This window comes from Pristis pectinata, chromosome 3 (genome assembly GCF_009764475.1).
Source record: "Pristis pectinata isolate sPriPec2 chromosome 3, sPriPec2.1.pri, whole genome shotgun sequence".
NCBI classification, from domain to species: Eukaryota; Metazoa; Chordata; class Chondrichthyes; order Rhinopristiformes; family Pristidae; genus Pristis; species Pristis pectinata.
This window is the reverse complement of record NC_067407.1, coordinates 109,958,149-109,985,852: the sequence shown is the minus strand read 5'-3', so window position 1 is coordinate 109,985,852 and position 27,704 is coordinate 109,958,149. Positions and strand designations below refer to the sequence as shown.

The 27,704-nt window shown below is 37.6% G+C and overlaps 1 protein-coding gene across 21 annotated transcripts in view; it reads left to right on the top strand.

Moving 5' to 3' along the window:
• The window catches only part of esrrga (estrogen-related receptor gamma a), a 264,711-nt gene that overhangs the window by 130,376 nt on the left and 106,631 nt on the right, over positions 1-27,704 (top strand). For 3 of the 21 annotated variants that reach the window (XM_052011542.1, XM_052011543.1, XM_052011544.1), the window contains exon 1: positions 8,639-8,839. The exons of 17 other annotated variants lie outside the window; for them this stretch is intronic. In XM_052011542.1, coding sequence (XP_051867502.1) covers positions 8,784-8,839 — 56 coding nt within the window. In that variant the 5' untranslated portion in view covers positions 8,639-8,783. Of the gene's footprint in view, positions 1-8,638; positions 8,840-25,621; positions 25,669-27,704 lie in introns of those variants that run through there. One more of the 21 variants, XM_052011562.1, reaches the window with a different exon arrangement.

The following is a 27,704-nucleotide window of genomic DNA, read 5'->3' as shown; positions in this document are numbered from 1 at the left end:
TTCTTAACAATGTAAAAAATAAGTTGTCAAAAAAGATTGCAGAAATGTTGCCAAACAGATGCGAAAGGATTAAAGGATTAACTCCAGGGTCAGGGCTATTCACTTGCTAATATATTCATGGCGCTAATGATAGGACAGTTCACACCTACTGTCAACTAGAAGCAGAAGAGGGTTTAGTGCATTTATGTGCCTTGAGGTTTTAAGTCACAACTAGTGTATTTTGACATTTGATGAGACCCAGCTATAATGAAAAAAGAATAAGTAGTTTCAAAATACTTTCTTTTGAAAATGGTTTGACATTCGGAAATTATGTACTAATCGGATTAAGATGCACAATAGTAGGATGAAAATTGAGTTTCAGTTTATTTCTATAATTTTTGATTTTCAAGTTAAAATAGCAAAAAATGTGCACCATCATAGATTTCAGCCTAAAGTATTTAACAGTGAAGAGGAGACACTTAATCCCAGTGGATGGCAGTATGCTGCTTTTGTATGAAATCACTGTAACTAAAACCGTAGATTGATTTGGAACATCTTATCTCATTTGTTATGAGTATATTGCAATTTCCTATTCAATATATTAAAAGCAATATGGTCTTTGCATACTTGGCCCTTGCATTTCTCAAGAACAGTGGTGCATACTAATTATCTACTGATGAGTGCATTTTAAAGTAAAAATTCATTAAGTTCCTTGTAAAAGTGATGAATACCGTCAGACGTTTTGAACAATGTAGTAAATAAGTGGAAAATAAAGTGACACTTCAAGGCTAACTTTTGGTACTTTAATATCATGTTGAAAGCACAAACAGAATGGATCCTAAACTGATGTCATTGTAGGCTTCACTGATGCACATGCAGTTGAGGAAATGGGTCAGTGGTGCTACAGATTCACAGATTATATTGGACACTGCTGTTCCTTAATTTGTGGAGTTCCATGGACCTTTTTTGGAAGATTGGTGCTGCTGAAAATTGAATCAATTGTACATCCTTTAGTAGATGAAATATAATTTCACAAGGAAATGTGGGTGATGTACCTCCATGGCACAGTGGTGTTGCTTTGCATTGGCCAGTGGAATTGTATCTGTTATAATTGGTAGAGGAATGGGGTAAATCCATATCCAGAATCCCCTTTCAATCTTGTAATCATTTAAACTGAAATCTTTACAAGCTGGGTATAATCAGTCAACAGAGCAACAATGTGCACCTACATTTGTTGAAAATGTATTTTGTATTTGCTGATGTTGCGCATTCCATGGAACGAAGGAGCTGAACCGTACCCTAAGTAAAGACCTGGAGGTAATTCTTTAAGCAAATCCACGGTTGTTTTCATATTTTGTCATGAAGGAAAATGTATTTTTAAAAGGAGTGATCACATTGGGAAAGGAGAGAATGAGATACCAAGCTAATTATTTTTTTCAACCAAATAGTGAATATTCAAAGTTCATTTATCCTCCCCAGGGAATCTTGTTGCAGCTACAATTAAAGTCAGCATTTTTTTCACATTGTATATATGTTAATTATTACATTAACAAAGTAACAGAATTAGATGTTTGTGTGCTGCTTGACAGAGCAGAGAAATAGTGGCAATGTTCCTATGAAGACTTTTATACTGTTATCAAATAACTAGAATATCTATTTTTGTAAGCCATATCATCAAATGTAAGATGCAGACCCCTCTACAATTACTGGCTGTGACCAGGAGGACCGTGTTCATCCTGGCTCGCTGGGAGTTCTCCAAGGTAATTGAAATTCTACCTCCATAGAGTTCAGATGAGAAGTGATATGAAGATGTGGGAAAACCTGAGCTGAATTGATTTTTTTCCCCTTAATGTTTGGACAAAGAAATAACTTAGCTAAGTGTAGCAGAGATGATAAGCGCATTCAGTAATGGTAGATTAAGAGGCCTGCATCAGTTAACACAGACTGTATTTTATTCTCCCTCTATGTGCTGCCATGTTTAGATTGGAGATTAATTGCAATAGAATTACAGTACGTCTGTTTGTTTTTTTAACAATTGCAAATTACATTAAACAGCCGATGTGTTTTCTAATATGATTGTTCTTACCTGATAATTGGGATGGCGCCACAAGAGATTTTGATAAGAAATTCATAAACGCTCTTTTATGAAGCCCTCATGACTTCATTTTGCGACTATCTAGGGTGACAAATTATTTGAAGAAAGCAGACCTACACACAAAACACAATGCTCTGTTTCTTTCAGCATTATGGCTCTTTGTTTATTTTTCAAATATTTGCCCTGTGTTATCAGGCATATGATGAGGAATATAATGAAATGTTATACAGTGGCAGTGTTTCCTGGCTAATTTCTTTTTTGCTCCTCCTGTAGCCTGATGGCAGTACTTGGGCAGAAAGTATGAAATTGTTATCTGCTCTTGCAATTAGAGATCAGCCTCTTTCATTCCAATCCTATTTGAAGATTGATTTGATTTTCGTCCAATAACAAAAATATAACAGAACACAGCTTGGGTTTTGTGGAGATATCTGTAGCTGTGAAGTGTTAATTGCAATTTAGATAAGGATTAGAAGGACCATATCTCAGTAGACCACATTTATTTGCAATTGCTGTACTGTAATGCATCACGATTTCTTGGGGTTTTGTGAGTGTGTGTGCGCGCGTGTGTGTGTGTGTGTGTGTGTGTGTGTGTATCTATTCATAGTGTCTTGTGTAGCCACATTCAGGCCACATTTAGATAATGGGAATCAGGCAAGTCCTCTTGCCAGACCCACTACACTACACATAGATTTTGGATAGTGGTATTTCAGGCTTCTTAAATATGCAGAATTTTCAGTTCTAAAGTAACTTCAAGTTTGCTAAATTGACCTGGTTTACATGACTTTTCCCTCACCGCACTTTCTCCCTCAACTTCTCCTGCTCTGCAGATAACAATGGCCATTAGCTTAACGGCAGTGTTATTATCTGCTTCCTTCAACTCAGCCAGGTTCTTACTGACCAACCAGTTGTTTAAGTGAGCTGGGCAGGAGGTGTATTCTAGTTTCCTATTACGGATACAGTGCAATTTGTGAGTAAATGGTTCTGAGGCTTTCTTCTACATGTGAAATGCCACAGAAACAGTATGTTATTGTGTCCAATATACCGTGTTAGTTTGCTGTTCTATTATTATTGGACCACCGTTCCTTCTCTTCCTGCAGAATAAGAATATACATATGTACAACTAATAAAATCTTACAAGTTTTAATTTTTTTTTGTCTTGTCCCAGGAGATAATGATGTCTGAATTGATTTTATCCATTATGTTGAATCTGATGAATGCTCTATTTGAGAATGAACTCTATAATTTTAAATCCAGTCACATCAGTGTGCTGATTTTAAATTCTTTGTGTCTGTCATGTACTGGTAAACATAGGCAGAGGACAGTGCAAGCGTGGATTTCATTGGGATTGGGGACCACCATTAGTTTATGACTGTATCGTAGTTAATCGGAGAATATCGTCATAGTGATTTTGATGCCCAATCATCAAGGACTTGGAAATGAATGACTGAATGATTGTAAAGGCTGAAGCCATTGGTTTGGGTTGGGGGCAAGTCCGCCAGCAGTTTAGTTTGTATTCTTAGTAGTTCACAGAAAAGCAGCAAAGGATATAACAGGAAGCAGAAAGATTTGATTACCCTCTATAAATGACATCTAACGCTTTTCATCTTAAATATATTTATATAATGTGTCAGAAGTAACATCTCTTTCAAAAGCTACAACCGCAACAGACGTTTAGATCAGGGACACGCAAATAAAATGATCTGTGAAACGTGGCCTGGGAGAGAAGGTGCTGGGGCTCTGCTTGATTCCTAATTAATTGACTTTTTTAATTACCCGCATGCTATGCATTATTTGGAGCGCGTATGGCGTGCGGAATTAAATGTATTGTAGTGGTTAAAGAGTTATGCCTCCTGATTAGCTGATATGAAATGGGAAACCACAATTCATTTTGCTAGTTTAAAGAAGCTAAATGATGCATATATAAAGGTGATGTATAGTGTACTGATATAGTGCATATGTATGCAGTGTTAAGAGTGCACTGCATTAACCCTGCAAATACTCCATGTTCGGTTTGAGAAATCACTTTTTTATGAAAATCCTAAAATCAAATTACCATGCTCTGCAAGACAGAATTATAGCAGGTATATTGCTGAAATCCCTTTCCTCCCTTCTATAGTTCCATAGTGCCGGTTTATTAAATAGTCATGGTATGTGGGGGTAGCTCTATATTGATTCACATTAAAGAAAGTTGCACATTAGTTTTACCTTAAATATATGTAGATTGTTTTTCCTATTATTTTAATATCATAGGGTATAAATAGGGTGAAGGTTTTGAATCTATTCCCCTGAATATACCCGTCATTTGATTTAGTGCTGAAGTTGTTAATAGCATCAAAAGCAGACCACCCACAGTCCAAGAAGAGCTATTAACATATCAAAATGGTAGGGTGCCTGAGACCTGCCACCTTTTTTTTCAATGTGACAATTGCATTGCTTGATGCACATGGAGATTATTTTATCAGTTGCTCATAACAGTTGGGCAGCAATGTGTCTTCTGAGGGTAGGCTCTGTATTTGATGCATGTGGGCTTCCGTTAATTTTCTCCAGTTTCTAAATACAAGTGCATGTTGGCAGAGCCTTGGTTGCGGACTAGAACATTGTGGAAATTCATTGTGCCCTGGAAAGAAGCATAGAGTCACTACTGCCCTCTATTGTCAGAAACGGAACAGCAGGACATATTAACGACTGGTGTTGAAATTTCCCATTATCGTTTAATAGCACAGCTTTCCTAGAATGCCTGCTGCTGTTTATCCTGAAATGAAATACAATAGTACTCATAAGCCTTTTGACTAAATCGTTGCTATTATTTTTTATTAATGAGATACAAAGCATTTATCAGCATTACATGAGACATAGTTATTGGTATTATTAAAAAGATGTATGGCTTATTTAGTCACCTGTGTAATAACTACCAAGATTGCAAGATGTGGATCAAAATTCTGATGACAACTCAGGCATTGTGAGTAAAATGGATATGAATGCAAAATTGTCGATGATACAGAAGTCCATCTGCAGACTATTTTGGATACAGTCTGTAATCATTAGAAATATTCCCCGAATCTACTGGTTACAAAACAGTTTGAAAGTACTTTTCAAAAGCACAATTTTAGTTATCAGGTCAGAATTGTTTTATTTTTGTGTGTGTTGTTAACTTCCCAAACAAAATACTTCAAACTCCTGATGAAATGACAGCGAGAGAATACTAAAAGTAATATTTTCCATTCATTATGAAGTTGCACATGAGGATGAAATGTAAAGGACAAAATGATACAAATACATAATTTGCCAGATTAAATACATAGGTCTTTGTTGATCGGTTGGGTAATGTTTATTTGTGTAATGTGTGGATGTGATCTAAATCTTCGTATATGCATATTACGGACACTCTTAACATGAAGTGTGTTTGGTTTATTTCTCAAGCCTAAATGTTGATTTTTTTTCCCTTTGGTTTTGCAACTGTAAAAAATATAGTAAATACTCTTCTAAATGTAAATTTACATCGCATTTAATCTTTTCCTTTCTTTGTTGCAATGACCTGCTCTTCAGTATAGGACTTTTTAGAATTGTCTTGAATTGCATTGAATACTTTGCATTTATGTTTCAGAGAGGACTGTGGCCACATATGAACAGTTCTGTGTCCACTTTAATCCACAGCAAGAATGACTGCAGGAGATTTACAGGACAAAGCATTGTATTTACATCCATTAGACTGAAATTTTGTTTTATTTGAGTGATTTTTATATTTAGATAATGCTTTGCTCAATGTTAGGTGTTTGAATCTACACATCAGGAGGGCACACCAGGTTAGAGAAGTTAATATTTTCAAGGAACATTCAGTACATTACCTGTTATGATGACTTTGCCATTAATGGAACAATCAAAATTAATCTGAATAAATTTAGAAATTAATAACCTATGAACACCAGAGTAATACCATATTTGTAGAATTTGCAGCCCACTTCACAAAGTGAACAGGTATTCTGCATGCTTGGGTGTAAGAATTATACAGATATGATACCACACTGATAACATTTGGAAAAATAAAAATGCAAGGAAATGCTATCAGATTCCTGGAATATTCTATTTTGTTTTAAGAGAATTTGTATCGGTGTTCAGATCACTGGTACGGAAAGTTGTGTGGCATGTTGCACTGGTTTATTTTTAAATTGCACTGTTTCTATGGCATTGTGCTAAAATACTTTGTGACTTCCTCCCTGCCACACTCTCCCATGAAGGAGTGGTTTTATAGCACGGCAGATATTGCTGTGGTCACTGGGCTACTTTTAGTGTAACTCTGTTGATCAGTTTTATGTTTGCACAGGCTTTGTGAAGCATTCTGTATACAAGTACACAGCACACTGCTTATGCTTTCATCTATGCTTATTGCCAAACATCAGGTTAATGTAAAGTTTGTGTTCAGAAAGGATGCGGAATTCTGATGTTAACAAGTGCAAACTGGCTGAGTCTAAGCTGAGGCAGATTTTGCAGGTTCTGTTTGTACCTGTTGTGGTTAGTTGACACAACCCCACCAAAAATCAGGATTCGACACAAATAAATGTGAAATGTGTCGGGCTGGTCAATACCATATGATCCAGGCCATTGCACATGATAACATTTCTTCTAAGCAGCAAATCATAGATGAAATAGATTGTAGGTATGTACTGTCAGTACAAAATATAACAATATTAAGGGCTGGTCATGTGCGGTTGATGGAGCTAGGTTCACTGTCGTTCCTCCTGTTTGTACCCAGAAAGGATTAAAAAAAATTGTCCTTAATTTTGTGTAATGGCTCTTTAAATGGAAAGGTCCGAACTAAGATAAACATCTTGTTTCTATTTAAAATGTTCTCATGGGTGATTTGAAAGTCAAAGGGGCTCGATGCAGGCATGTGGCGTTTTATCTAGAGGAGCATAATGTGGTCGAGGAAAAATGTGTTCCTGGACTGTGGAAAAGACTATGCTTACACTGCCTATAAAATGCTAGGATCTCCTAATGCGACAGCAAAATATGTATCTCAAGTATACCACTTTTTTACGTGTTGTTATGTGGGGGAGTGAAATGCAATGATATTAATTAACCACTATTTAATTTAGTTGAATTTAAATTATAAAATGAGGAGGTATGAAAACTCAAAACACATGAAGTTTAGTTTCTGAATTTTTTTGTGTTAATTGTAGGTATTAATCTAGTAGAATTTCCCAGCACAGTCTTTGATTGCATGATGAATATACATAGAATTTTATTTTATTAAGTCTAGAGACAATGAAACTAGATATTGATGGAATCCGCAAATGTACTTGAAACTGGTCTTCAGCCATTCAATAATTAGACAGAATTCTTCTTTGTTAAATATTTTCAACTTGTCCTGACTGATTACCAGATCTTTAGGAAACCCTTTCAGGAAAGCAACTGCCAGCAACACCGTGCTTGCTGAATGGTTAATTTAACATCAGAAGCAATTCTGAGACAGCCTTGCTTTTGGACACTAAAAAGGGTTTACATTGGGTTAACGGAATGCAGAGAGACAGCCAGCTGTTGGAGCTCGCATTATTTGAAGGAGACCATGATTGGAGGAGCTGTATTTCAGAACAGTTCCTGCAATGGCTTTGACGCCGGTTAGCCTTTCTACAATTGCTTCAAGCCACATTGTCGTATTGCTCTGTAGCAGGCAATTCATGTCAACGCAGGAAAGATATCAGTGTTTGCACAAGGGAAGCATTTGTCATCATACTTCTGGTGCATCCATAGTTTTCAAATTGGATATGAAGATGGGAAACACCCCTATGAAATTTTCTCTCATTATTTCTTAACTCTCAGCTTTGTGCTAAATTTGCAAGTGGCATTAAATAAAAGCTGGTGGTTTGCAAAATTCATTGAAATGGAATAATATGTAAAGCCTATTAACCAATCTAAACTTACATTTCAAAAAGGTGAAAATCTCAAGCCTTCCTTTCAAAGGAACTTTCAGTTTATGGTGTAGACTGTATTTAGATTTTTCCCTATTATGTTTAAAACATAGAACGCTGTGTGATTTTAAAATACTTGACTGGGCCATACAAGCTTGACTTTTTGAAAAGACTACTCAGTTCCAAAAGGAATAAAATGCCTTAGTGTTTTTATATAAGAAATGCCTAAAAAGGATACACCGTAGTGCTTTCAGTAATAATGCATGTAAAATTTATCGAGAAAACGAGAGGCAAAATAATGATCAGAAACTTGTAAAATAATTTGTTTGCTTGCTTTGTCATTTTCACAGAAACTTTTGCAGAGGTATATGAATATTGTCCCTTTAAGATCTTTTTGCAGTGCTTTAAGACTAATAGAAATTGTGCTTTCAATGCTGTACTCTATATGGTTGTGGAATTTTGTCTCCCTCCTCCCAGTTTACTGACTTCCCGCCTACTGTACCTGCATTGCTTCCCTTAGCCAGTGTAGGAATTGTCCTGTCTGCAGTGCTTTGCTCTGAGTGGCTACAATCCCACCAATGCGATGACTGGTGAGGTCGGGGATTGCATATGTAAAGACCTGCTTCATATTAATAAGCTACAATCGGGACTTTAAGACCTTGATTAGGAGAGTGCGAGCCTGGTCCCAGCTGGCTTTGCCTATAGGCTGTCACCAGAGAACATTTGTGTTAATTGCGCCACTCTGTCAGGGAACTTTGATTTATTGCCAGGAGTGTGGGCTCGAATAATGGTGCTGAGCGCACATGGATTTTGTAGAACTTTGTCTCCCTGAATCTTTTTCTCTCCACTACAACGAAGAGTAGGTACCCTTTTCTTTCCATTCTGGGCTTTTTGTTTTAAAGGGCTATTGAGGATTTGTTGTATATGTGTATGTCCCTGTGTGTCTGTGCTGCCTGCTTGCATGTTTTGTGCCAGGATTACGTCCTACTCTTCTGTGCAACGGATGTTCTCTGAATTATCTCCAGATTCCCAGAAGCAGTCTACTGTTACTGCATATTGTGCTGCTATTTGTAATGTAGCCAAAGATGTGAAAAAGCCAACGGAATGGACAAGGTTTGTCTGTGTGTGTGAGTGTGTCTGTGCTTGTGTGTGTATGTGTGGGAGAAAGAGAGAGAGAGATGTGAGGATCCTTTTTTTTAATGCTATGTTTTGTTTAATTCTAAAAGCTAATTTGTATGATTGTCTTTTATAATCCATTTGATGTAGTTGCATCCAAATGAAATTTGTACACATGGCTTTTGTTTCTGAATCTAAGCTGAGATTTTTTTTAACTGGCAGCTTGCAGCAAAACAAGGAAAGGGAGAATAAAATCTAGCTGACAACTTGTATCAAGTTCACTCACTTTTCATTGTACCATTTGTCTCTTTAAATGATCGCCCCCTGCTCAAGTCAGCAACAGGCACGGGGTATAGGAAGAACGTCACAAACCTGTATGAAAATACCTTCACATCTTGAAATGCTTCAAATGGAGTTTTCTCCTGCTGTTCAGCAGGTTTTGCATATTTGCACGGAGCTTTAAATATTGCAGGAGGTCAGATGCTCCATTTGAAAGATGCAAGATGTACTCAGTGACAACCTTGCATTCAGAGGGAAGAGGCTATTTAGTGTGTTCATTTGAATGCATTTTGCTGCACTCTTTTGTTGTCAGAGCCTCCTGTGCTATAGTAATTAACCTGCAGTTAAAATAAAACCCATGCGACTCCTGATTTCATTCCCACACAAAGCTTTTTTATAAAATAAATATATTCCCTGGCTTTGTGTTCACTATATGTTACAAAGCTTAGAATTCTACAAATAATATTTTAATTGGCGAGACTGTGGAAAAAAGCAATATATTTTTGATCTGCTTGGAATGTGTATCTGTGCCTGTGGTTAAGCTCTCTAGAGGAAATAGGCGATTACACTGAAGCAGTTTGTGCAGTATTATCTCTTTTACATTCACTCGCCTTGTATTAAATTGTCATTGTCCTAAACCGAGAAAGAAATGAATTGCAGCTTTCAATACTGCCAGACAGTGAAATATTTACCCTCTGTGTCCCCAATCATACTTCACGTGTGTTTGATGGTGTGGCTTTGACACGAACAATCTTGCCTGTTTGATACTCAGTTACAGCTTCTTCCTTTGCTTTTACCTCCCCGGACTTTAAGCCACAAAAAAAGTGGCGCATCAGATTCTTAATGTTACTTTACCTGCTTGTTTCCTTTGAAGTGCCTGTTTGTTCATCATAGAGACTCATCTCAGATTTAAACAAAATATAGATTAATAAGCGCCACGTTAAAGGGTGGTGCAGCGAGCCAGATTTAGCTCTTGCTGGACAAAATGGCCTTCTCTTAAATGACCACTCTAGGCGTGAGCCAGGCGCGGTTGTTCATTGCAGTGGCTCCTTTACTGTACCCATATGGAGCTATGTAATTGGCTTCAGATTGTATTAGTCAGTAGAGCCTTACAGATCAGCACTGTCAGGTTTTAACATTAGTATGAATGACACCTGTCCAATCAATCATGTGGCCACAGTTCCACAGATGGAATGGGTTTTGCCTGCTTAAAAATGCTGCTAAATCATGGCACATACTTGGCTTAATTCATATTATTATCCTTTCTGGAAATCAAGAGGAAATATTCATTCCACACTTAAGGACAGCGCACAGACTTAAAGTGCATGTATGGAGGTGGGTGGGGGGTAGGTGCTTTGTAGAAAGCTGGCGTAATGGCAAGTGCTATAATTGGCTTTACTGTGTTAAACTAATCCCAGCAGGTTAGACAGATAAGAGATTTCAGAACAAGTATATGTCCAGTTTCACTTGAGACCCAATGCTGCTGCTAACCAATTGTCCAGTCTGCAAATTCTCAAGCAGATAACTTAAGGGGTGATTTTATGCCCTCCTGCTGCTAAAGGTTCATCTTACTCCCTGGTCATTTCTTAGGTTATGCTGCCTGTTCATGCATTATTCTTACATATATATATATTTTTTTAACACTCTTGCACAAGATATTAGAACAGTGGAAATTCTGAAATTAGCATTAACTTATTACCTTTTGAAATGCCCATTTCAAAAATGTAAGTAAACCATGCATTAAATAGCTAACTGAGCAAAGGCTCCTGAGTGCATTAATTGTGGCTGCATTCTATTTGTAATACTTTTTTTTACCATGATGTTGCGTCAGATAACATAGAAAGTGTTTTAACTGTTGTAATTGTTCTGTTCAGCTACTCAGTAAAATGATGAGAGCTTTGAAATGTTGATATATTTTGAATAGGCACGAGCAATCATTTCTGGAGGCAGCTTGTTACCCAGTGTGAATAAAATGCCAAGTTTTACATCAGTGAAACTCAATGATTCATACTTCGGATTTCAATTCAAACAGCGGTAAGCCATGCTGTGGCATCTCAATGTTTGAATTTTTTTCTCCTTGCGACAGTGTTGGATAATTCAACCGAGGAGACCTAAGTAAAATGACTACCTTTTCCCAAAGTCGATTTAGTGCAGCTATTTCATTTTCATTCAGTCTGCTTTAGGCAAGCAAGCAATCTAGAGGGTTAGTTTTTCAATTTGTTACAGTAAGAATATTGAAGAATACATTTTTAAGCACTGATTTTATTTTTATATACACCAAAAAAGTTTAAACGCTATTTCAAACAGTTAAAGGCTATTTTTTTAAAGATTTTTTTGGAAAGCTTTTGCATGTAAACCCCTTATCAGTTAGAGTAATTCAATAATGCCTCAGCTGGTTGCTGCTGCTGAACTCCAGGATAGTCCCTGTGGATTTTGTAATTAATATATGGACCTTTTTGTCAAGTTCTTTTTCTAAATTCCTCAGCTCCTGCTTGGTTAGAAAGGCATATTTTAATTTTATATTGAGCAATGTAATCCTCAATTGTAGCCACATTAGACCTTCTCCAACTATATTTTGTTAGCACATTTTAAAGGAACAGTGACCACTACAGCGATCTTTATTCTCTGTAATCAGCATCATAAATTGCAATTTAGTCCCCTCTATGTGCCTCAAATTTGTCTTGACAGAATGATGCTGGTGTTCAGTAGCATGTCACCAAAACCCATCGTACAAAGCACTGATAAAGGCAGATGCTAGTTAGCTCTGACAGAGTGCGGGAATGTTGCCATTCTGTGCCATTGGTCGCAACTTTCAGCCTTGTGCATTGCACCAGGGCAAACCCTTCCCTCTTTCCTTTTATTACCCCCTTCCTTTAAGATTGCGTATAATAAGTTGGGTTAGGTGAGGTGGTTTGTGTGCATAACACAGGTCACTCCTTAAAACAAAACAGTTTGGTTAAAATCTAGTCAGCAGCTGGTGTATGCAATGCATAAAACAGGCTTGCTCCAGAAGATTGTTGGCAACCCAAACAGACCAGACCAAACCAAAGCGTGAAGTGGTCTTCTGCTGGGTTGGGTTTATTTTCTAAACAAAGAGCAGGGTGCCGTCGGGAGCTCTCCAACCTTCCAGTTTAAGAACGCATTGTCCAAATTTTTGTTTTGTTTTGAATTGTTGTTCAAATCTTTCAAGCTTTCAACAATAGCAAAATTATATTATCAAACCAAAATTAACTTGAGTTTGACAATTGTTTACTGACATGTTTTTTAAAGTGCGCTGGCTCAAGATCTTCATTTACTTGGACTGTACACATAGTTCCCTTTGGCCTTTATGTGAAGCTATAGTAAAACTTAGGAGTCAGGTGACAATTGGACTTTAAATGCACTAAAGTCAAATGTCATAACACTGGGCTGAATCTCATGTGCATTGCATTCCCAGACTGACGTGAGCCTGAATTTAAAAAGTGCAAAGATGCTCTGTTAGAAGATTTACTCCTTTAAAAACTTCACATTGGATATTTTTAATATTGTGGATAAGTGCCTGCTTCGGTCAATTCCTTCTCCAGTAAAACACAAGGAGAACAAGCCTTTATTATACCCAGCATGCAAAGTGTGATTTGCAGCCCGCAGTATAACTTTAGCCTAACCAGCTGTACTTCATATTTCACAGTTACTGATCTTAGTCTGGTAATTAACTGTAACTTTAGGGAAGAAAAATGAGAGAAGTAGAGCACATCTGTTTAAAATCTGAGGACAAAGTTCTTATAAAGTATGCTTCAAGACTTCTAATAAGGAAGGGAAGACGATTACAGTTGATGGGTGACTTACGCCCTCTCTGGTTTAACATTCTGTGGAGATATATGGACAACCAGACTTACCAATTTGAGCATGTGCATATCAGTTTACTAAGGTGATGTAAAACCTCAGTTTTCAGAAGTTGCACTTATCTGCAAGTGTTCAATCTGCTTCCACATGTGCATTCTCCCGTCTTTCCTCAGGTCATCTTAAAAAGCTTTAGCTGGTGTTTAAATTTAAAGCTTATATATTAAGATTAGCTACCATTTTACTACTGGGATAATCATATTGTTACTTGCACTGCAAGTAGTTTCTTAGCTTCCCTTGACAAAATAGGGCAGTATTATAAGTTTTTGGTGAACATAAGGTTTTAAAGTTGAAATGAATGAGACCATAAATAAACAACAGAATTTCAGATGAAAATTGGTTTCTGCTAGATTGATGCTAATATACCTGGAAGGAAGCTAGTTCGAGCTGAAGCATCCAGCGTCAGACAGGGCTGTGTGCCATCTGTCCCACCTGCTGCATAGTTAGTCCATCTGGTTATTCAGAGTATGCTTTGTGGGTTTTACCGGAGCAGCTTCAGTGCCAATAGGCAAGCAAGCAGAGTAAATTATTTAAGCAGCCAATGTAAACTGAAAGCTCTCACCCTAGATGCTGGGGATTGTGTTAAATGCTTGAAAGCTTCTATTTGCATATAGATTTAGATACTGTATATAGATCAAAGAGGAGATCGCAACCAAATTATCTTTATCTGGACTGTTACAGGACATTTTTCTTGTCTGTATCAGGCAAGAATAGGAATATTTCTGGATATTTTTGTTTTTGTTTTGTAGGAAGAGGAAATTAAAAGATGTGATTTATTTGCAGGGTAGTGTCCCTTTAACATAGCATTAGCAAATTTGCTGGAACCTCTTTAGAACATCAAGACTGCACTTTATTATACCCTGTCATCAACTTACTTGCTGAGCGGTCTTTGTAAATCTGATATGGGATTTCAAATGAAAAAAACACAATTGGAAAACATAGAACTAAAAGAGGGGGAATAAATCAAACATGGAGTTTAAAGACAATATATCTATCTAGCCCATTTGTCTGTGTTTCAGCTAGTTCACAGAGAAATGCACAGTGGAGTATCTGAAACACTTGAATTTTTTATTTCTGGACAAAAGATCCATTTTGAACATCCAAAACCAACTGTAGTCCCTTTGAGTGGAAATTTATTTTTAAAAGCTAACCATGTAAGGTATAATGGGTTATTTAGTTCACCAATTACAATTACAAAATGCAGTACATCTGAATACTTTAACAAAAACTGCATTCGATATTTTTTATTATATTGCAGGACAGAGAAAGGTAGAAACTTTACCCTTCAGGAGACAAGATTGTAGTAGTTCTTGTCCTCCCTCAATTACAATGTAACTTCAAACTAACGTTGTAAATGGACAGTTACATTTTTACCTAACTTTGATTAAACTTACATGGATTTTAAATGCACATGGAGTTGTCAGCAGTATTGGTCTGATTTTAAAGACTGAAAAATGCAAACTGTCCGATGTCTGAGATTTGCTTATGTTGGACCTGAAATTTGCAGAACGTATGGCCAATATGACTAAAACAGGTAGAGAGTTGATGCTTCAGACCCCACAAAAGGGGAAACTGAGAATTCCTTGGGCAAGCTCCAGCTATTTGTTCTTGAATTTTGTTTGTGGGACTTCAGTTTGCCTGTTTAAGAAAATTCATGCCTGTTTTAGGATGACTGAAAATTGCTTAAGCAAACATGGCGGCTGCCACAATTCAGGCACAATTTGGGTTTCACAGATCATAATGTGAATTCAGAGATCTCTTTCTATTTTATACTAATAGGGAGCATAATTTAGATTTCTTGGTCTCAAATATTACAGACCAATTGAAATTATGTCGTGCCGCAGTGCTAGAACCATACGCACCACTAGAGGCTGCTAGCTCATTTTTGTGTCACTAACTAGTAATGATTTAATTTGAGCACTAACCACAGCTTGCTGGTCATGTTCACACAAGGCCCCTCTGCTGGGCAGAGATTCCCAGTAGGTCACACTTCCACAGGAACTGGCTTCCTTTAGCACCATGCCCAGGTAGCCATTCTTCATTTTAAGCCTTGGACAGTAAGTGCTAGTGAGCTATTCAACCACAAGAGGCATCATAACTCAGCCAAATCTAGACCTTACTGACTCCAATATTTGCTCGAATTCCTGGATTACATTTGCATTTTAGCTTTGGATATCTCAGACCAATTGCGTTACCACTGCTGCTGTTCTGGTGGAGAACAGAACCCGTTAAACACTTCACAACAAATACAAGTATTTTAGGAAATTATAATTCTGGTATTAATCCAAAGAAACATGAGATGCTATAAAATGATGTATGCAGATTTTTTTTACCCAAGATTCAACTAAACATCCAAGTGGAGTAATGAATATTCAATGAAATGAGGAACAATGCTTCTACAACAATTCTCTGTGTAAGCTGATCAAAAAAGAACAATGTTAGTTTAAGCGCTGAGTTCAAATGTTCCCTGAGAACAAACTACAGCAAACCCATTTTACCATTTTGTTATTGCACAGTTGTAATATCTGGTGTGCGGCACAATATAGTTTAGGAGTGCAGGCCATACTTTAACCAATGGATGGAACAATTTAATACACAGAAGGACCATTAGCATTGGCAAGAGAAAACTTCGATTCATGTTCGTGCAGAGGAACTTCATCCTCCACATGAACTTTACTCTTTGAGATACTGCCAAACCTGCTATTTGCTTGCAGGTGTTTTATAATTTTTACTTTATTTTCTGTATTTACCTTTTACATTTATAACCAGCAGTTGCACCAATCCAGGGAAAAGAGTATTTTAGCCCTTGGCTCAGAGAAATGGAGTCTCTTCAAATTAACTCCTTTTCTGTGCACATTACTTCAGAATATCAATTAGTTGTCATGATATGGAAATAAAATCAGCTCATCTTCAATGAAGGGTTATGGTGCCTTATTGCCATGCAGACCAGCTGTTAAAGAAGCGGTTCTTGATTGGCTTTTCCCCTAGGTTTGTTCCCGTCAAACCTATTAAGATCAATTCAGATAAAAAGTCCTGCTGTGGTCAGTGCAGTGTTCTGCATATTTTAGTGACACTAGGTAGTCTCTACATCACCAACTACATCTCCCATGATATACTGTAATTCACCATGTACTCAGCAATCTACACCCAGTCGCTTCTGAAGGCATTCTTCAATTCTGAAGTGGATTATAATGGCCCCTGGTCAGCAGAAAAGTCCATCTGTTAAGAAAAAAATAGGAAGATGTTAGGCCTAACTGATAGATGGGTTAAATCAACTGATTTAACTGATTTCCCACCAGAGGTGATATTTTATTTATATGATAAAATGCTTGGAAAGTGATTAATTTGTCAAGGGAATGTCTTGTTACTGTAAATTTACTGAAACTGTAATAAGTGTGTTGCTGCTACCCAGATGGAGGAACAAAGAGGCAATGACTAATGAAGAGATGGAGATTCGCTGAATGTTCTTGCACAAGTTCATTTTTTAGAAAACATTTTACTTTAATTCAGATAAATATAGAATTGTGAATTAGCATTTATAGCAGGTACATAAAATGTAGCAGACATTGCTTGTTTTCTTAGGTTGAGTAAGTTAATTCTGCTGTCATTTGTAAAGGTTTCATTTAGCTTTATAAATGGACAGCACAGTGATGCAGCTGGTAGAGCAGCTGCTCCACGGATCCAGTAGCCCTGGTTCAATCTGGACCTCATTGGCTGTCCATGGGCAGCTTGCAAGTTAAGACCATATGACATAGGAGCAGAATTAGGCCATTCAGCCCTTCAAGTCTGCTCTGCCATTTGATCATGGCTGATCTATTTTTCCTTCTCAACCCCATCTTTCTATGACTGCATGTGTTTCCCCTGGGTACTCTAGTTTCCTCCCTTATCCCAAAGATGTCTAGGTTGGTAGGTGAATTGGCCATTGCAAATTGCTACCAGGGATTTGGACTGGTCTGTGGGCCAACATAGACTTGATGGGAGAAAATGGTCTACTTTTACGTCATATGGAAATATGGAGATAAACAATTATCTCTGCAAAATTGATTCTAACCCTTTGCTATGGATAGCTAATATGCAGTCAGTAGTGGGGGAAGGCAGCAGACTGTGAAGTTACACATGGACTAAGCAGTAAATATATTAACATTTTTCACAAATGTTTTTTTTAATGTGACTGCAATGGAGAAAGTGGGCAATTATTTCATTTGTGTGCTACATTATTCCAGGACTTAACCTGGAATGGAACATTCCACCAACGATGAGCAATTGTGCGTTCTTAAGAGAGTATAAAGTGACAATTGGGATTGTCGATAATGGGGAAAAAGTGAAAAAGTTCTTCCCACATCCTCAAAACCAAAGAATTTCACAACCAATATTTTTCTTAAGCACAATTTAGGCATACATAGTGACCAATTTGCACGCAGCAAGTCCCATCTGATACTGCAAGAAAGATTTGTAAACTTCTGTTTATAAACTTTTCTGAAACTTCTATTTGTTAAAGGTAATTAATGAAACAATGACTGACAGCCTGAACCACTCCTAGTTATCCATGAGGCTTTTGTTTCCCATCTGGCCCAACCCTTCATGGCCAACTGCATTCAGCTATCTTTTGTGCCTTCTTTTGTCATTCTCATGTTACCATGTTAACAACATTGCTAAATAGAATAAGTCTCAACAACCAAGGTGTTATCCTGCCTGATCATGATCAAGCACAAGGACGAACTGAATCAAAATAATTGAGGCTGCTGCACAAAGTAAAATTAATAGAGCATTTTTAACAAAATTTGTAAAGGACCTTAAGGCTTGAATATAGAAAGAATATCCAACAATAAATTTGTGGACATGTTTTAAATATGCTGCAATCTAACACTAATCTATTAAACTCACTATGAAAAATTTAGTTTGGATCTTAAAAAATGTAATGCAATTACAGGAGTCATATTTCACACTGTTAAATTAATATGTATTAAAATAAAAATCTAAAATAGCTGATAAGCTGACTGCATTTTTATATATCTCACCCACTACAAGATTAAAAGGTTGTATAATATTGGCATATTTTAAATTGTGATCTATTTGAAACGTAGAATTTATATTTAAGGTAATTCTGGAATTAAGGAAGAAATAAAAAGAAGTCAACTCTGTAGCATAATAGTGATGAAATAGAAAGGTGGGATATAGTAAAACATCTCAGTGAGAAATATCCATTGCTGCGCTAGATTTACAGTAAAACATCAAACCTTTTGTAAAAGTGCAACAGCTACCTGCTGAGTACTGATTTCCACTGTTTATATAATCCACAGTTTAATCAGAAATTTAGGTTGACCAGTTACTCGTCCAACCTCCACTGATTAGTTGCTGCTGACCATCATTGAGTTTTAATCTTCAATTTTTAGGCAACTGTCTCACAATTACAATCACTTTCACAAAGCTTTTGGAACTTCAGCACAGTCTGGCAACATGAAGTAATAGTTTCCATGGGATACAAGACAAGAATCAGTTTGGTTGATGCAGTAGTTCCAAGCTAAGTGTCTGCTCATGGCGACTGAACCCAATGTAGTTTCTTTCTCCTTTTTGTTAGATGGTCAATCGAGAGCACTCAATGTATGGAAGGAAACACTGGAACATTTATTTAATTTTTGTATATAAATTACATGGATTGTACTTGTATTGGAATCTTGTATTAATTTGGAACATTTATATTATCTTTTCTTACATACAGGCATTTTTAGAAGTGGCAGAGGCAGAATTTAATAGCCCATGAAATGGCTACTGAGTTTGTGATGCATGATTAACCCTTGCCTGTTCAGTGGAATGCAGCCAGCATGCCAGCTTTATTGCTGCTCATTTTTGTGATTCCTGCCTCCAGCTAGTGCCAGTCGTGCTGTTCATTTGCTATTCCTTCAGCAGAGTCCAATATAGTGAGTGGCTAGCACCAATTAAAGCTAGCCTGCACTGCTTACAGCCAGCACTCCTGAAAGGAGAGATGGGGCTGGTGTGCATGGGCATTCCACAATGTATCTGCCTTTGGACACTGTGGGAGAGAATGGAGTTCAATTTTCAGAGGCAGCAATAGAAGCTTTGATGGAGAAGATGGGAAGCAGGAGAGATGTCCTGAATCTGCAGGGAGCCGGAAGACCTACCAGATGCACTTCAAAAGGTAATGGGAACAAATAACCTTGAGATCAATGCCAGAGTCTTCTGTGGAGGACCTAGCTTCAGTGCCATAAAAAGTTCCATGACTGAACCCTATTAGTCAAGGCCAGCAAGTGCATCTTTGATGGTATATCCTAAATTCAGATACTTCTCAATTCACCATGTCTCCATCACTCACTGACCAACAATGTCCATCAATAAGGACTCATACCTGATATACATAGACTTACATACTTAGTACCACTGAAAGCCTCATACTCGCATGTCAGACTTTGTACACACTGCCAGCAATTTAAACATCACACAGATTGCATGACACTTGCTGACTCACTACCCTCTCTCTTGTGGATAAAGATGTCGCACACCCAGAGGCAGCAGCCTTGCTTTCTGGTCCCAACCCCAAATGATTAGATGGTGATCATCATCACAAAGAAGTTCATAGCTCAGACCATGGGAAGACTGAAGCCGTCATAGATGCTGATGTTCTCAAACCTGTTCTCCTTTTCACCATCTAACCTGTCCCTCAACCTACATTCTTTTCTGATTTATAAGCTGCAAATGCTGTAGGTGTGCACCTCTTATTTTCCCTCACTCCCTGCTCCACAGCCTTACTCTTGTGCTTTTTCATTTCAGATACTCAAGGTGAGGCCGTGCAGTATAAAAAGGAAGAGGACAGTGCTCATGAAGACGTACTGTCACAACATCTCACACTCGCAGTCACCAGCTCTCAAACTGCATGGTTTAGAGGTGGAATCTGCACCAGTGATGCACAAGTGGCTTAAAGTCAGGGCAGTGGAATAAGTAGCATGAGGGAACACAAGTGCACAAAAAAATAGGAGCAGGAGTAGGCCACTTGACCCTCAAGCCTGCCCTGCCATTCAATCTGATCTACCCCAGGATTCTTCTGTGAGTGAGATTACACATTTGTCTGACTACAGAGGAGTCTCAGAGGGCATTTGGAAGGCTTAGCAGAGACAGTGCATTTACTGTCAATGAGCATATAGGAATCCAGTACCAACATGCACAGTGTTTGGACCCGTCCTCATGTGTGGAAATGGTGACCAACTCCCTTCACACACCTACAGATTCAAGTGGCAGTTTTTGCTGAAAGATGCTACTGCTTTCACTGCAGCACAAGCTAAAGCCACTCAAGCTTCAGCGGAAACATAGACTGCTGCTACAAAAAAGTCCACAGCTGTGGATTTCATTGTTTAAAGAGGGCTTGTGAGTGCCATGGCATCCAACAATCTGTCCTCCAACAGATTACTCGGATTGCTGCCCAGGGAGAGTGGCACTGGCTGCGCAGAGCATGAACTGTGGGAGGACGGAATCCAAATTGCCAACCCTCCAACTCCATTCGCACCTTTGCGGTCAAGGCAAGGACATACGTGACTTCTTCATTACCACTGAACCCATGTTCCTCATGTCAGCCAGCCTTGACACCTGTGCCTCCAAAGCAGCCCCTTCAGTATCTTCCATGGAAGGTAAGCAGCCTTCTAACAGCCATGCTGGAGCATTGGGACGGCACAGTGTAGGATGAGCGGGACAGGCAAAGGCATACAGGAGGTTGGTGTTTAAGGGACGTGCATTGGGATTGGTTGACTTTTGTCTGGAGGTACTAGGATGCCATTGATCAATGTGATTTGGAATAAAGTGGCGGCTTCTGCTTTGGCTTTGTAATCAAGCAGATGCAGCAATGTGAGAAGTTGATGATGGAAAGGTGGGGTGAGGTGAGTGGGATGACAGCATGAGACGAGGGGCAGAGGTGCCTTCAGAAACTGGATTGGGCAGCAAGGTACTTAATGGTTGTAACAAGCTTGATGGCACTTGAAAAGAAAGCCATTGCATGGAGTTCCAAAATGTAATCAAATCCTGGTTCAGGCTTAAAATGTTGACCACGAATTGACAATAAAGTCCAACTTATAATTTTTAGTGATGGGACAGTATTTGCTTGCACCATGTAATTTAGCACAGAATTCTGTGCCATGAGCATTAAAGTTGCTGTTCCTGGCACCACGACATCCATCCATTTTGGGCGATGTTCATTTCAAGACACATTGGACATTTTTTTGTATCACAACCTGAGCACCTCTTTGTAGTTTAATGTTTGTAAGCAGTGATGATATTTGCTGATCAATCCCCATCTTGCCTACACTGTTTGGATGATGCCTTTTTTTTCGATGCTTTGTCACTTCATTTCAGTAGCTCAGAGGACATAATAGGTAAGGTAAGAAGTTGAAAGACTAGATGTGATCAATTAGCTTTGGACCGAACCTTGTGCAAAATGGTATAACATCAGGACTAAGGTTAAAGGCTGCACACGGTGTACAGTATTTATACAAGCACATTAAGCAGTTTTATCATAGGTTACACTGAAATGCAATTATAATATACGTTATTACTCAGAGCTGAACAAATCAAGCTGTAAGTAATGCAGTAGCTCTACCATTTTAGTCTTCTATGGTAGAATTTAAAGTTTTTATTTGGAATCTGCTCAAAATTGGTCACCGATTTAGAATCTAAGATTTACATTTTTTCAAAGTAAATAAATAATCATTCAAATTTGATCTTGTGCCGCTGGCTTTAGCAGATGGCCTTCTTCACATTTCAGATGCTTTACAGATGGGAGTCACAGCAGCCTGCTCAGCTACCGCTACCTCTGTAGGCTGATAGATCGGTATAAATCTCAACAATCCTTTCCTGACAACCAATTTATAGAATCTGATCTGGTTAAAGACATGACTTTCATACTCAAGGCACAGGAAATGGGCTTATTTTACAGTCTTGTTATATTTAATCAAGATGCCCCCTTAATGAAATAGGCTTTAATTACACTTTAGTTTCATCTCTCTGTGATCCCTTTTAGATGTACATATGTGAACAGATCTCAGGTTCCCTCCCCACTATATCTTCCCCCACCCACCCACCACCCCCCCACCCCCCCGAACCCACCCATCCAACCCACACGACTTCATTAGCAGCCGTGATGGTTCTTGGTCTGACTGACATCTTTATTACTAAATCCAAGTGTATAAAATCACCTTGTCACTGTGTCATCATAAAAAAAAAGCGAAGGTGGTTACCGTGGAGTTTCTGAAACGGGAGCTGGGACAATCAGTGTGTAAAGTCAGTTTCTTAATGGCAGTAAAATCAAATGTGCCAACAACTCCATGACTCCCCGCTGGTAGCTGACAGCATGGTGCAAGATGCTAAGGCTAAACATTCAGTTAAACAGTGATTGTGATGAAATGCCATTCTGTGCTTAGCAAAAGAACCGAACAGGTGTAGCGTGTGGGGCTTTTTTGAAAACTGCAGGAGCATCACAGTGAAAACATATCCTGTGCATTTTATTTTCAAGGTAAGTGCAAGTCTAGTGTAAATGAATATCTGCACCAAGCTGTGCAGCAAATCGCATGCACATTTATTAAAATCTGCTGCATGATTGCAGTAAATTTTAAGGCCAATTTTTTTTCTAAATTTTTGAAAAACAATTTACTTGAATTGAATGGGAATGTATTTCTTGTGGATTTATTTAAGAATCTGTTTTCCCAGGCAATGATTGATTTCTAGTATATCCAATTCAGTGCAAAATCTCTGTTTAATGAGGATAACAGGACATTGGGGATAATTTCATTTTTATTGCAACGTCCCTTGCATTAAATTGTCTTGTTATAACACCAATGCTTTTGAAGTAATCAGCACAATAACATCATGGCAGAGAAAACAATGTTAAAATATCAGCTCTGTCATAAAGGGGTACTTGCATGGCCTCTTTTGCTGACATAAATTTGAATGTTAATGGCTGTGTTTATAAGAAATCTAACTGCCATGACAGGATTTTCTTTGGGGATATTGCTGTTGTGCATTGTTCCAACATCCAGCCTTCTGAGTTATTTCCCCTGTTCTCAGAATTTAACTGCTTATCTCCCTTATTTTCTCTTTCCTCTTAAAATTGACAGGCCAAACTTGGAGCCAACTAATCACTGCTACTTCTCATCTGACCCACTCCATTCAAATTTGATCAGATTTAGAAGAGAACTGGGCCAGCTTAGTTGTAAAAGTGAAATAGTAAATTTGGGATCATCAGTGTCTGCTTTGGAATCATTGGTGGCACTGCTGAGCATGATACTGTCCATTGATGCTGCAGGTATCTGGAGTAACTTCATTAGTAACCAACATTGTTGAAACGCTTATCTGTGTTTCTTCATGTGATTACAATGCTAAAGGGTGGGTGAGGAGGGGGGGAGTATTTGAGCAGTTACTTCATGAACATTGTTCCTTCCTCTATTTGAACTAGGGTCAGGGGATAGTTAGGTTTATTTCAACTGGGTCACTCTCTTGTCAGTGCTGAGATTTTGAAACCAGGACTGATATGTTTTTTAAAATCAGAAGATTAGATTCCATTTTCTTCAAGTTCTGTAAAAGAAAAACAAGCTGCATTAAAGACGAATAAGGCAATGAAAGAATGCATGGGGAAAGTGAAAATACCTATCTTTAAACTAGAAACCTTGATTTTCTTCCTAGGCAATAAATTCTCAGCTTACCCTTTGCCCCTTTGTTAAAAAAAGAAATAAAAATGAAGTTGCATTATTAAAAAATACAACCCTTCTGATTTATATAATTGAACATGACTGCATTCTGCAAACTGGCAGGTATAATAGATAAAGACTTGTGAACTTTATTGTAAGCGATGGGTAACAGGCTGACCATTTGATATCTTTCGATCAACTGAGAGAAGTTCCATAATTGAGTTACAGCAAAAATGGAGTAGGAGGGACACTTAGTGAAAAGGGAAAAGAGATAAATATATCAGGATTCATAAAATTCAAGAAGCAATGGAATTTTACAACAGTTACTTAATCAAATCGCCCTGATTTATATTAGATTTTGTGAAGATATTGAAAAGAATGTTTTAAGCTATGTTGCAATTTGCTATTCTTTATGGTCTGCTCATTTAAAGTTTTTGCTGCAGTTCTTCAAGCCTTTTATACAAAAACAAATTATTATGGAAGAAATTGTATCTCTGGGTTGTTTGACTGTGTATAATCAAAAGTGAAATTAACACCACAGCCATGATACCAGTCCAACATTAAAAAGTGTTTAAAGAACTTTTACAGTGTGCTGCATGATTTGATGGCAAATATACAGATTGCTGCAGTTTTATGGAGTATTGGGGCAAACTATATGCAGAAAACATCATAAAAGCTCTGTAATATCTTAATCAACATTTGAGCAGAAATAAAATTAAACTAAAACATCTGAAAATAACTTGAAGTAGGGTGATAATTATTGTTCAATAATTGCTCATTCCTGATAAGCAGAATGTATATCTTGGTGTGCAAGAAGACTGGAGATTTCTCCTCTTTTATGCAAGATACCTTCAGTGTGCACTTGACCCTTTTAAATGTATCCTTTTCAGACAATGTGTTAGCTCCATTATAGCAAATGTAGTTTGCTTTATTGTTGTATTTCAATGGCCACTTTCTTGCCAGGAGAGTAAAAGACTGCTATTAAGAGGATTGTGTGACATAATGTCAAACTCTGATGAGTAGTTGCAGTCTGAAGCTTCTAGGTCTCCTCTTAACTCTTCTTGTTGCAATATCTGCTGTCTGCCATTTTTAACTCCCCGAACTCCAATAGATCCCTTCTATTATGTTTCTTAATAGAATATTCTACTTTCTGCCCTTTGTTGTAGAAATTCACAAGCTCTATTGTGGTAATTTAGAATTTAAATACACTAATTAAAAAGGAAAAAAAAAGAATTGCTGGAACAACACGCGTTTCATTTTGTTCCCCAAACTGACTGTCTGACTTTCATTTTGTCTAGACTCAGGATTTTAATCCTTACCTGTAGAAATCTCAGGCACCATTGTAAAATGCAGTTGTTGCCAAATAAAAAAAAGCATTCTCTCCTCACCACTATGCCTTAATGCAATGATGATATGTTTGCTCCAGCAGCTGACAAGCTATTGTATCATTTAGATTCCATAATGACACCTTGTCACACTGAAATGGTCATGTTTTCCAAATCATACATTACAGTGTTGATTCCTGACATACTATATCATCTAGATGTGCTTTTTTACTCTGTTCCATGTTGTATGCATTTGGTGCCATTTTCCTATTGACCGATCCATATTTTGGCACCTTGTGTGGAGAGTACAATTAGTTCAGGCAGAGAAAAGAATTACAATGTGTTCTTCAAAGCAGAAAAGTTAACAACATAACTGGATTCTTTCACTGGAGCACAGAAGAATTACGGTAATTACTTTCTAAACTGCTAATCTAAAATTCAGTGAAGGCTGCTCCTTCAGTTTGTAGAACTTTTTCAGAGCAAGAAGAAAATATGAGATGGTAAAGAAAACTGATTCATAACATAGGCTTCAAATAACATTCAGTTCAGATAAAAATAAGTTGGTTGTCAGCTGCCACAAGTTCAAGATGAAATTCAGTACTTTTTAAAACCGATTGTATCAACATTTTGAAATTATTATTTGCAAAAATTAGGAATTTAGGACTTTTTTCATATGGATAGTATTGTGTTGAATTTAATTACTAACCTTTATCTGGGAGAGATCAGTTAAGAAATTACCTGATACGTTAATAAAAAGCACATTGTCGTCCCGAGCTTGTGACTTATAAGCAAGAAATTCATGCTTGCTGTATCTTGCTATCTTGCTACTATCTTTATATGTGGGAGGGTCAGAAATAGATGCAGCTATTATAATTTCCACAACAGCATTGAATGGTTTGTACATAGAAGCTAAATATATAGCTTCCACTATGTTAGTCGGCACTGTTTGGACAAAGGAATTACTAATATATAGGCTTGCAATATTCAATAATTTTAACAAAATTATTTCTTGTTGTCAAGCTTAATGGTTCATCCAGTTTAACAGATATGGTGCCATAATTTGGTGCCTCTGTATTCTTTTGATAGGAGGAAAAAGGGGGAACTTTTATCCTATTTGTCTTTCTCATAATGGATGACTTGCTGCCTTAGAAGGTGTCATAGTCGGCATCATAGGGTTCTGTGTGAGCTTTGGAAATCACTGGAGTGCAATGAGCTGAGTGATGTCATTTTCTCCTCTTCAAAGCCCAACAAAGAAGTAACAAAACTCACTTAGCTGAGGCAGGAGTATTCAAGTCCAAGCACTGACCACCTCTTCAGTCGATGATCTGCAGGTCAAAGTGCTTCAGTTTGCAAAGTGTCCTCCAAAAGTAATGACTGTAATATTCTTAGATATTTGTTCATAATACTCCAGAATGCATAAAGATTCCAAAGTGTGCTGATGCCATAGAAGGGTCCATTCCAAGTATCTTATCAAACCTGCATTACAGTAAATATGTTAAAGGAATTTTTAGAGTCGGCAGAAACCTTTGGTTTGATACTGAGAAATCCAGAAATTCTCAGGAGGTGGTAGAAGTATTGCACAGGTCACTATGTTGCGCCAATGCATCAATGGACTAAAACCAACAAGGGATTTAAATTTAGTTTTGCCTTGCCCCAGCTGTTTTCTTTCACTACATTGTTTTGCAATACCTGGAGATTTATTTAACTTTGGAGGCAGAATAAGCCAGCTACCTGAAGGTAGATATGTACACATAAGCACACAGGAGACTCCTAGCAATTGAAGGAAATAAACGGTAAAATTAATACTTATACCTTGCTACTAGCAAAATGAATTCAGTGAGCTAATTGGTATAAATAATACTGGAAAAATACTAATCCTTTTTGACTGGTAAGTTTCCTGCCTTATACTTTATAGTTGCTTAATTGCATTTGGTCATACATTTAACTGCAGTTTTTTTTAAATTTGTCTTCAACAAGTTATCAGTTTTGTCTTTCACTATCTAACAGTGCACTATACATTTCTCTTTGTTATTATAGAAAGGGGTTAAAGTGTCGAGCAGGTAACAGCTCTTTCTGTCCAGCTCAGTATGGTTTCAGAGAGACATTCTTTACCAGACTGTATGAGTCAAGGACCTTGCCTGCAACAAATTTTCCTTGCAGCCAGTGCTGTTAATGAGAGCAGTAATTAATTGATATCTCTCCCATCCCTTGACTACCACTCGGGGCAAAGAGTGGGGATTAAATTTTTCCCAAGTCAACATTAGAGAGAGCTGAATGTGCATTGACTTACAACAGCTCTGTGAATTCCTCTAATTTAGAGTACTTACTCTTCCACTTATTACATTGTAATTACTGCTCTCCAATACATTATGTTCACAGGCTTCAGTTGGAAATTATTAGTGCACTGTCCCTCTCTCCCCTTGAAATTCCATGGCACTATTAA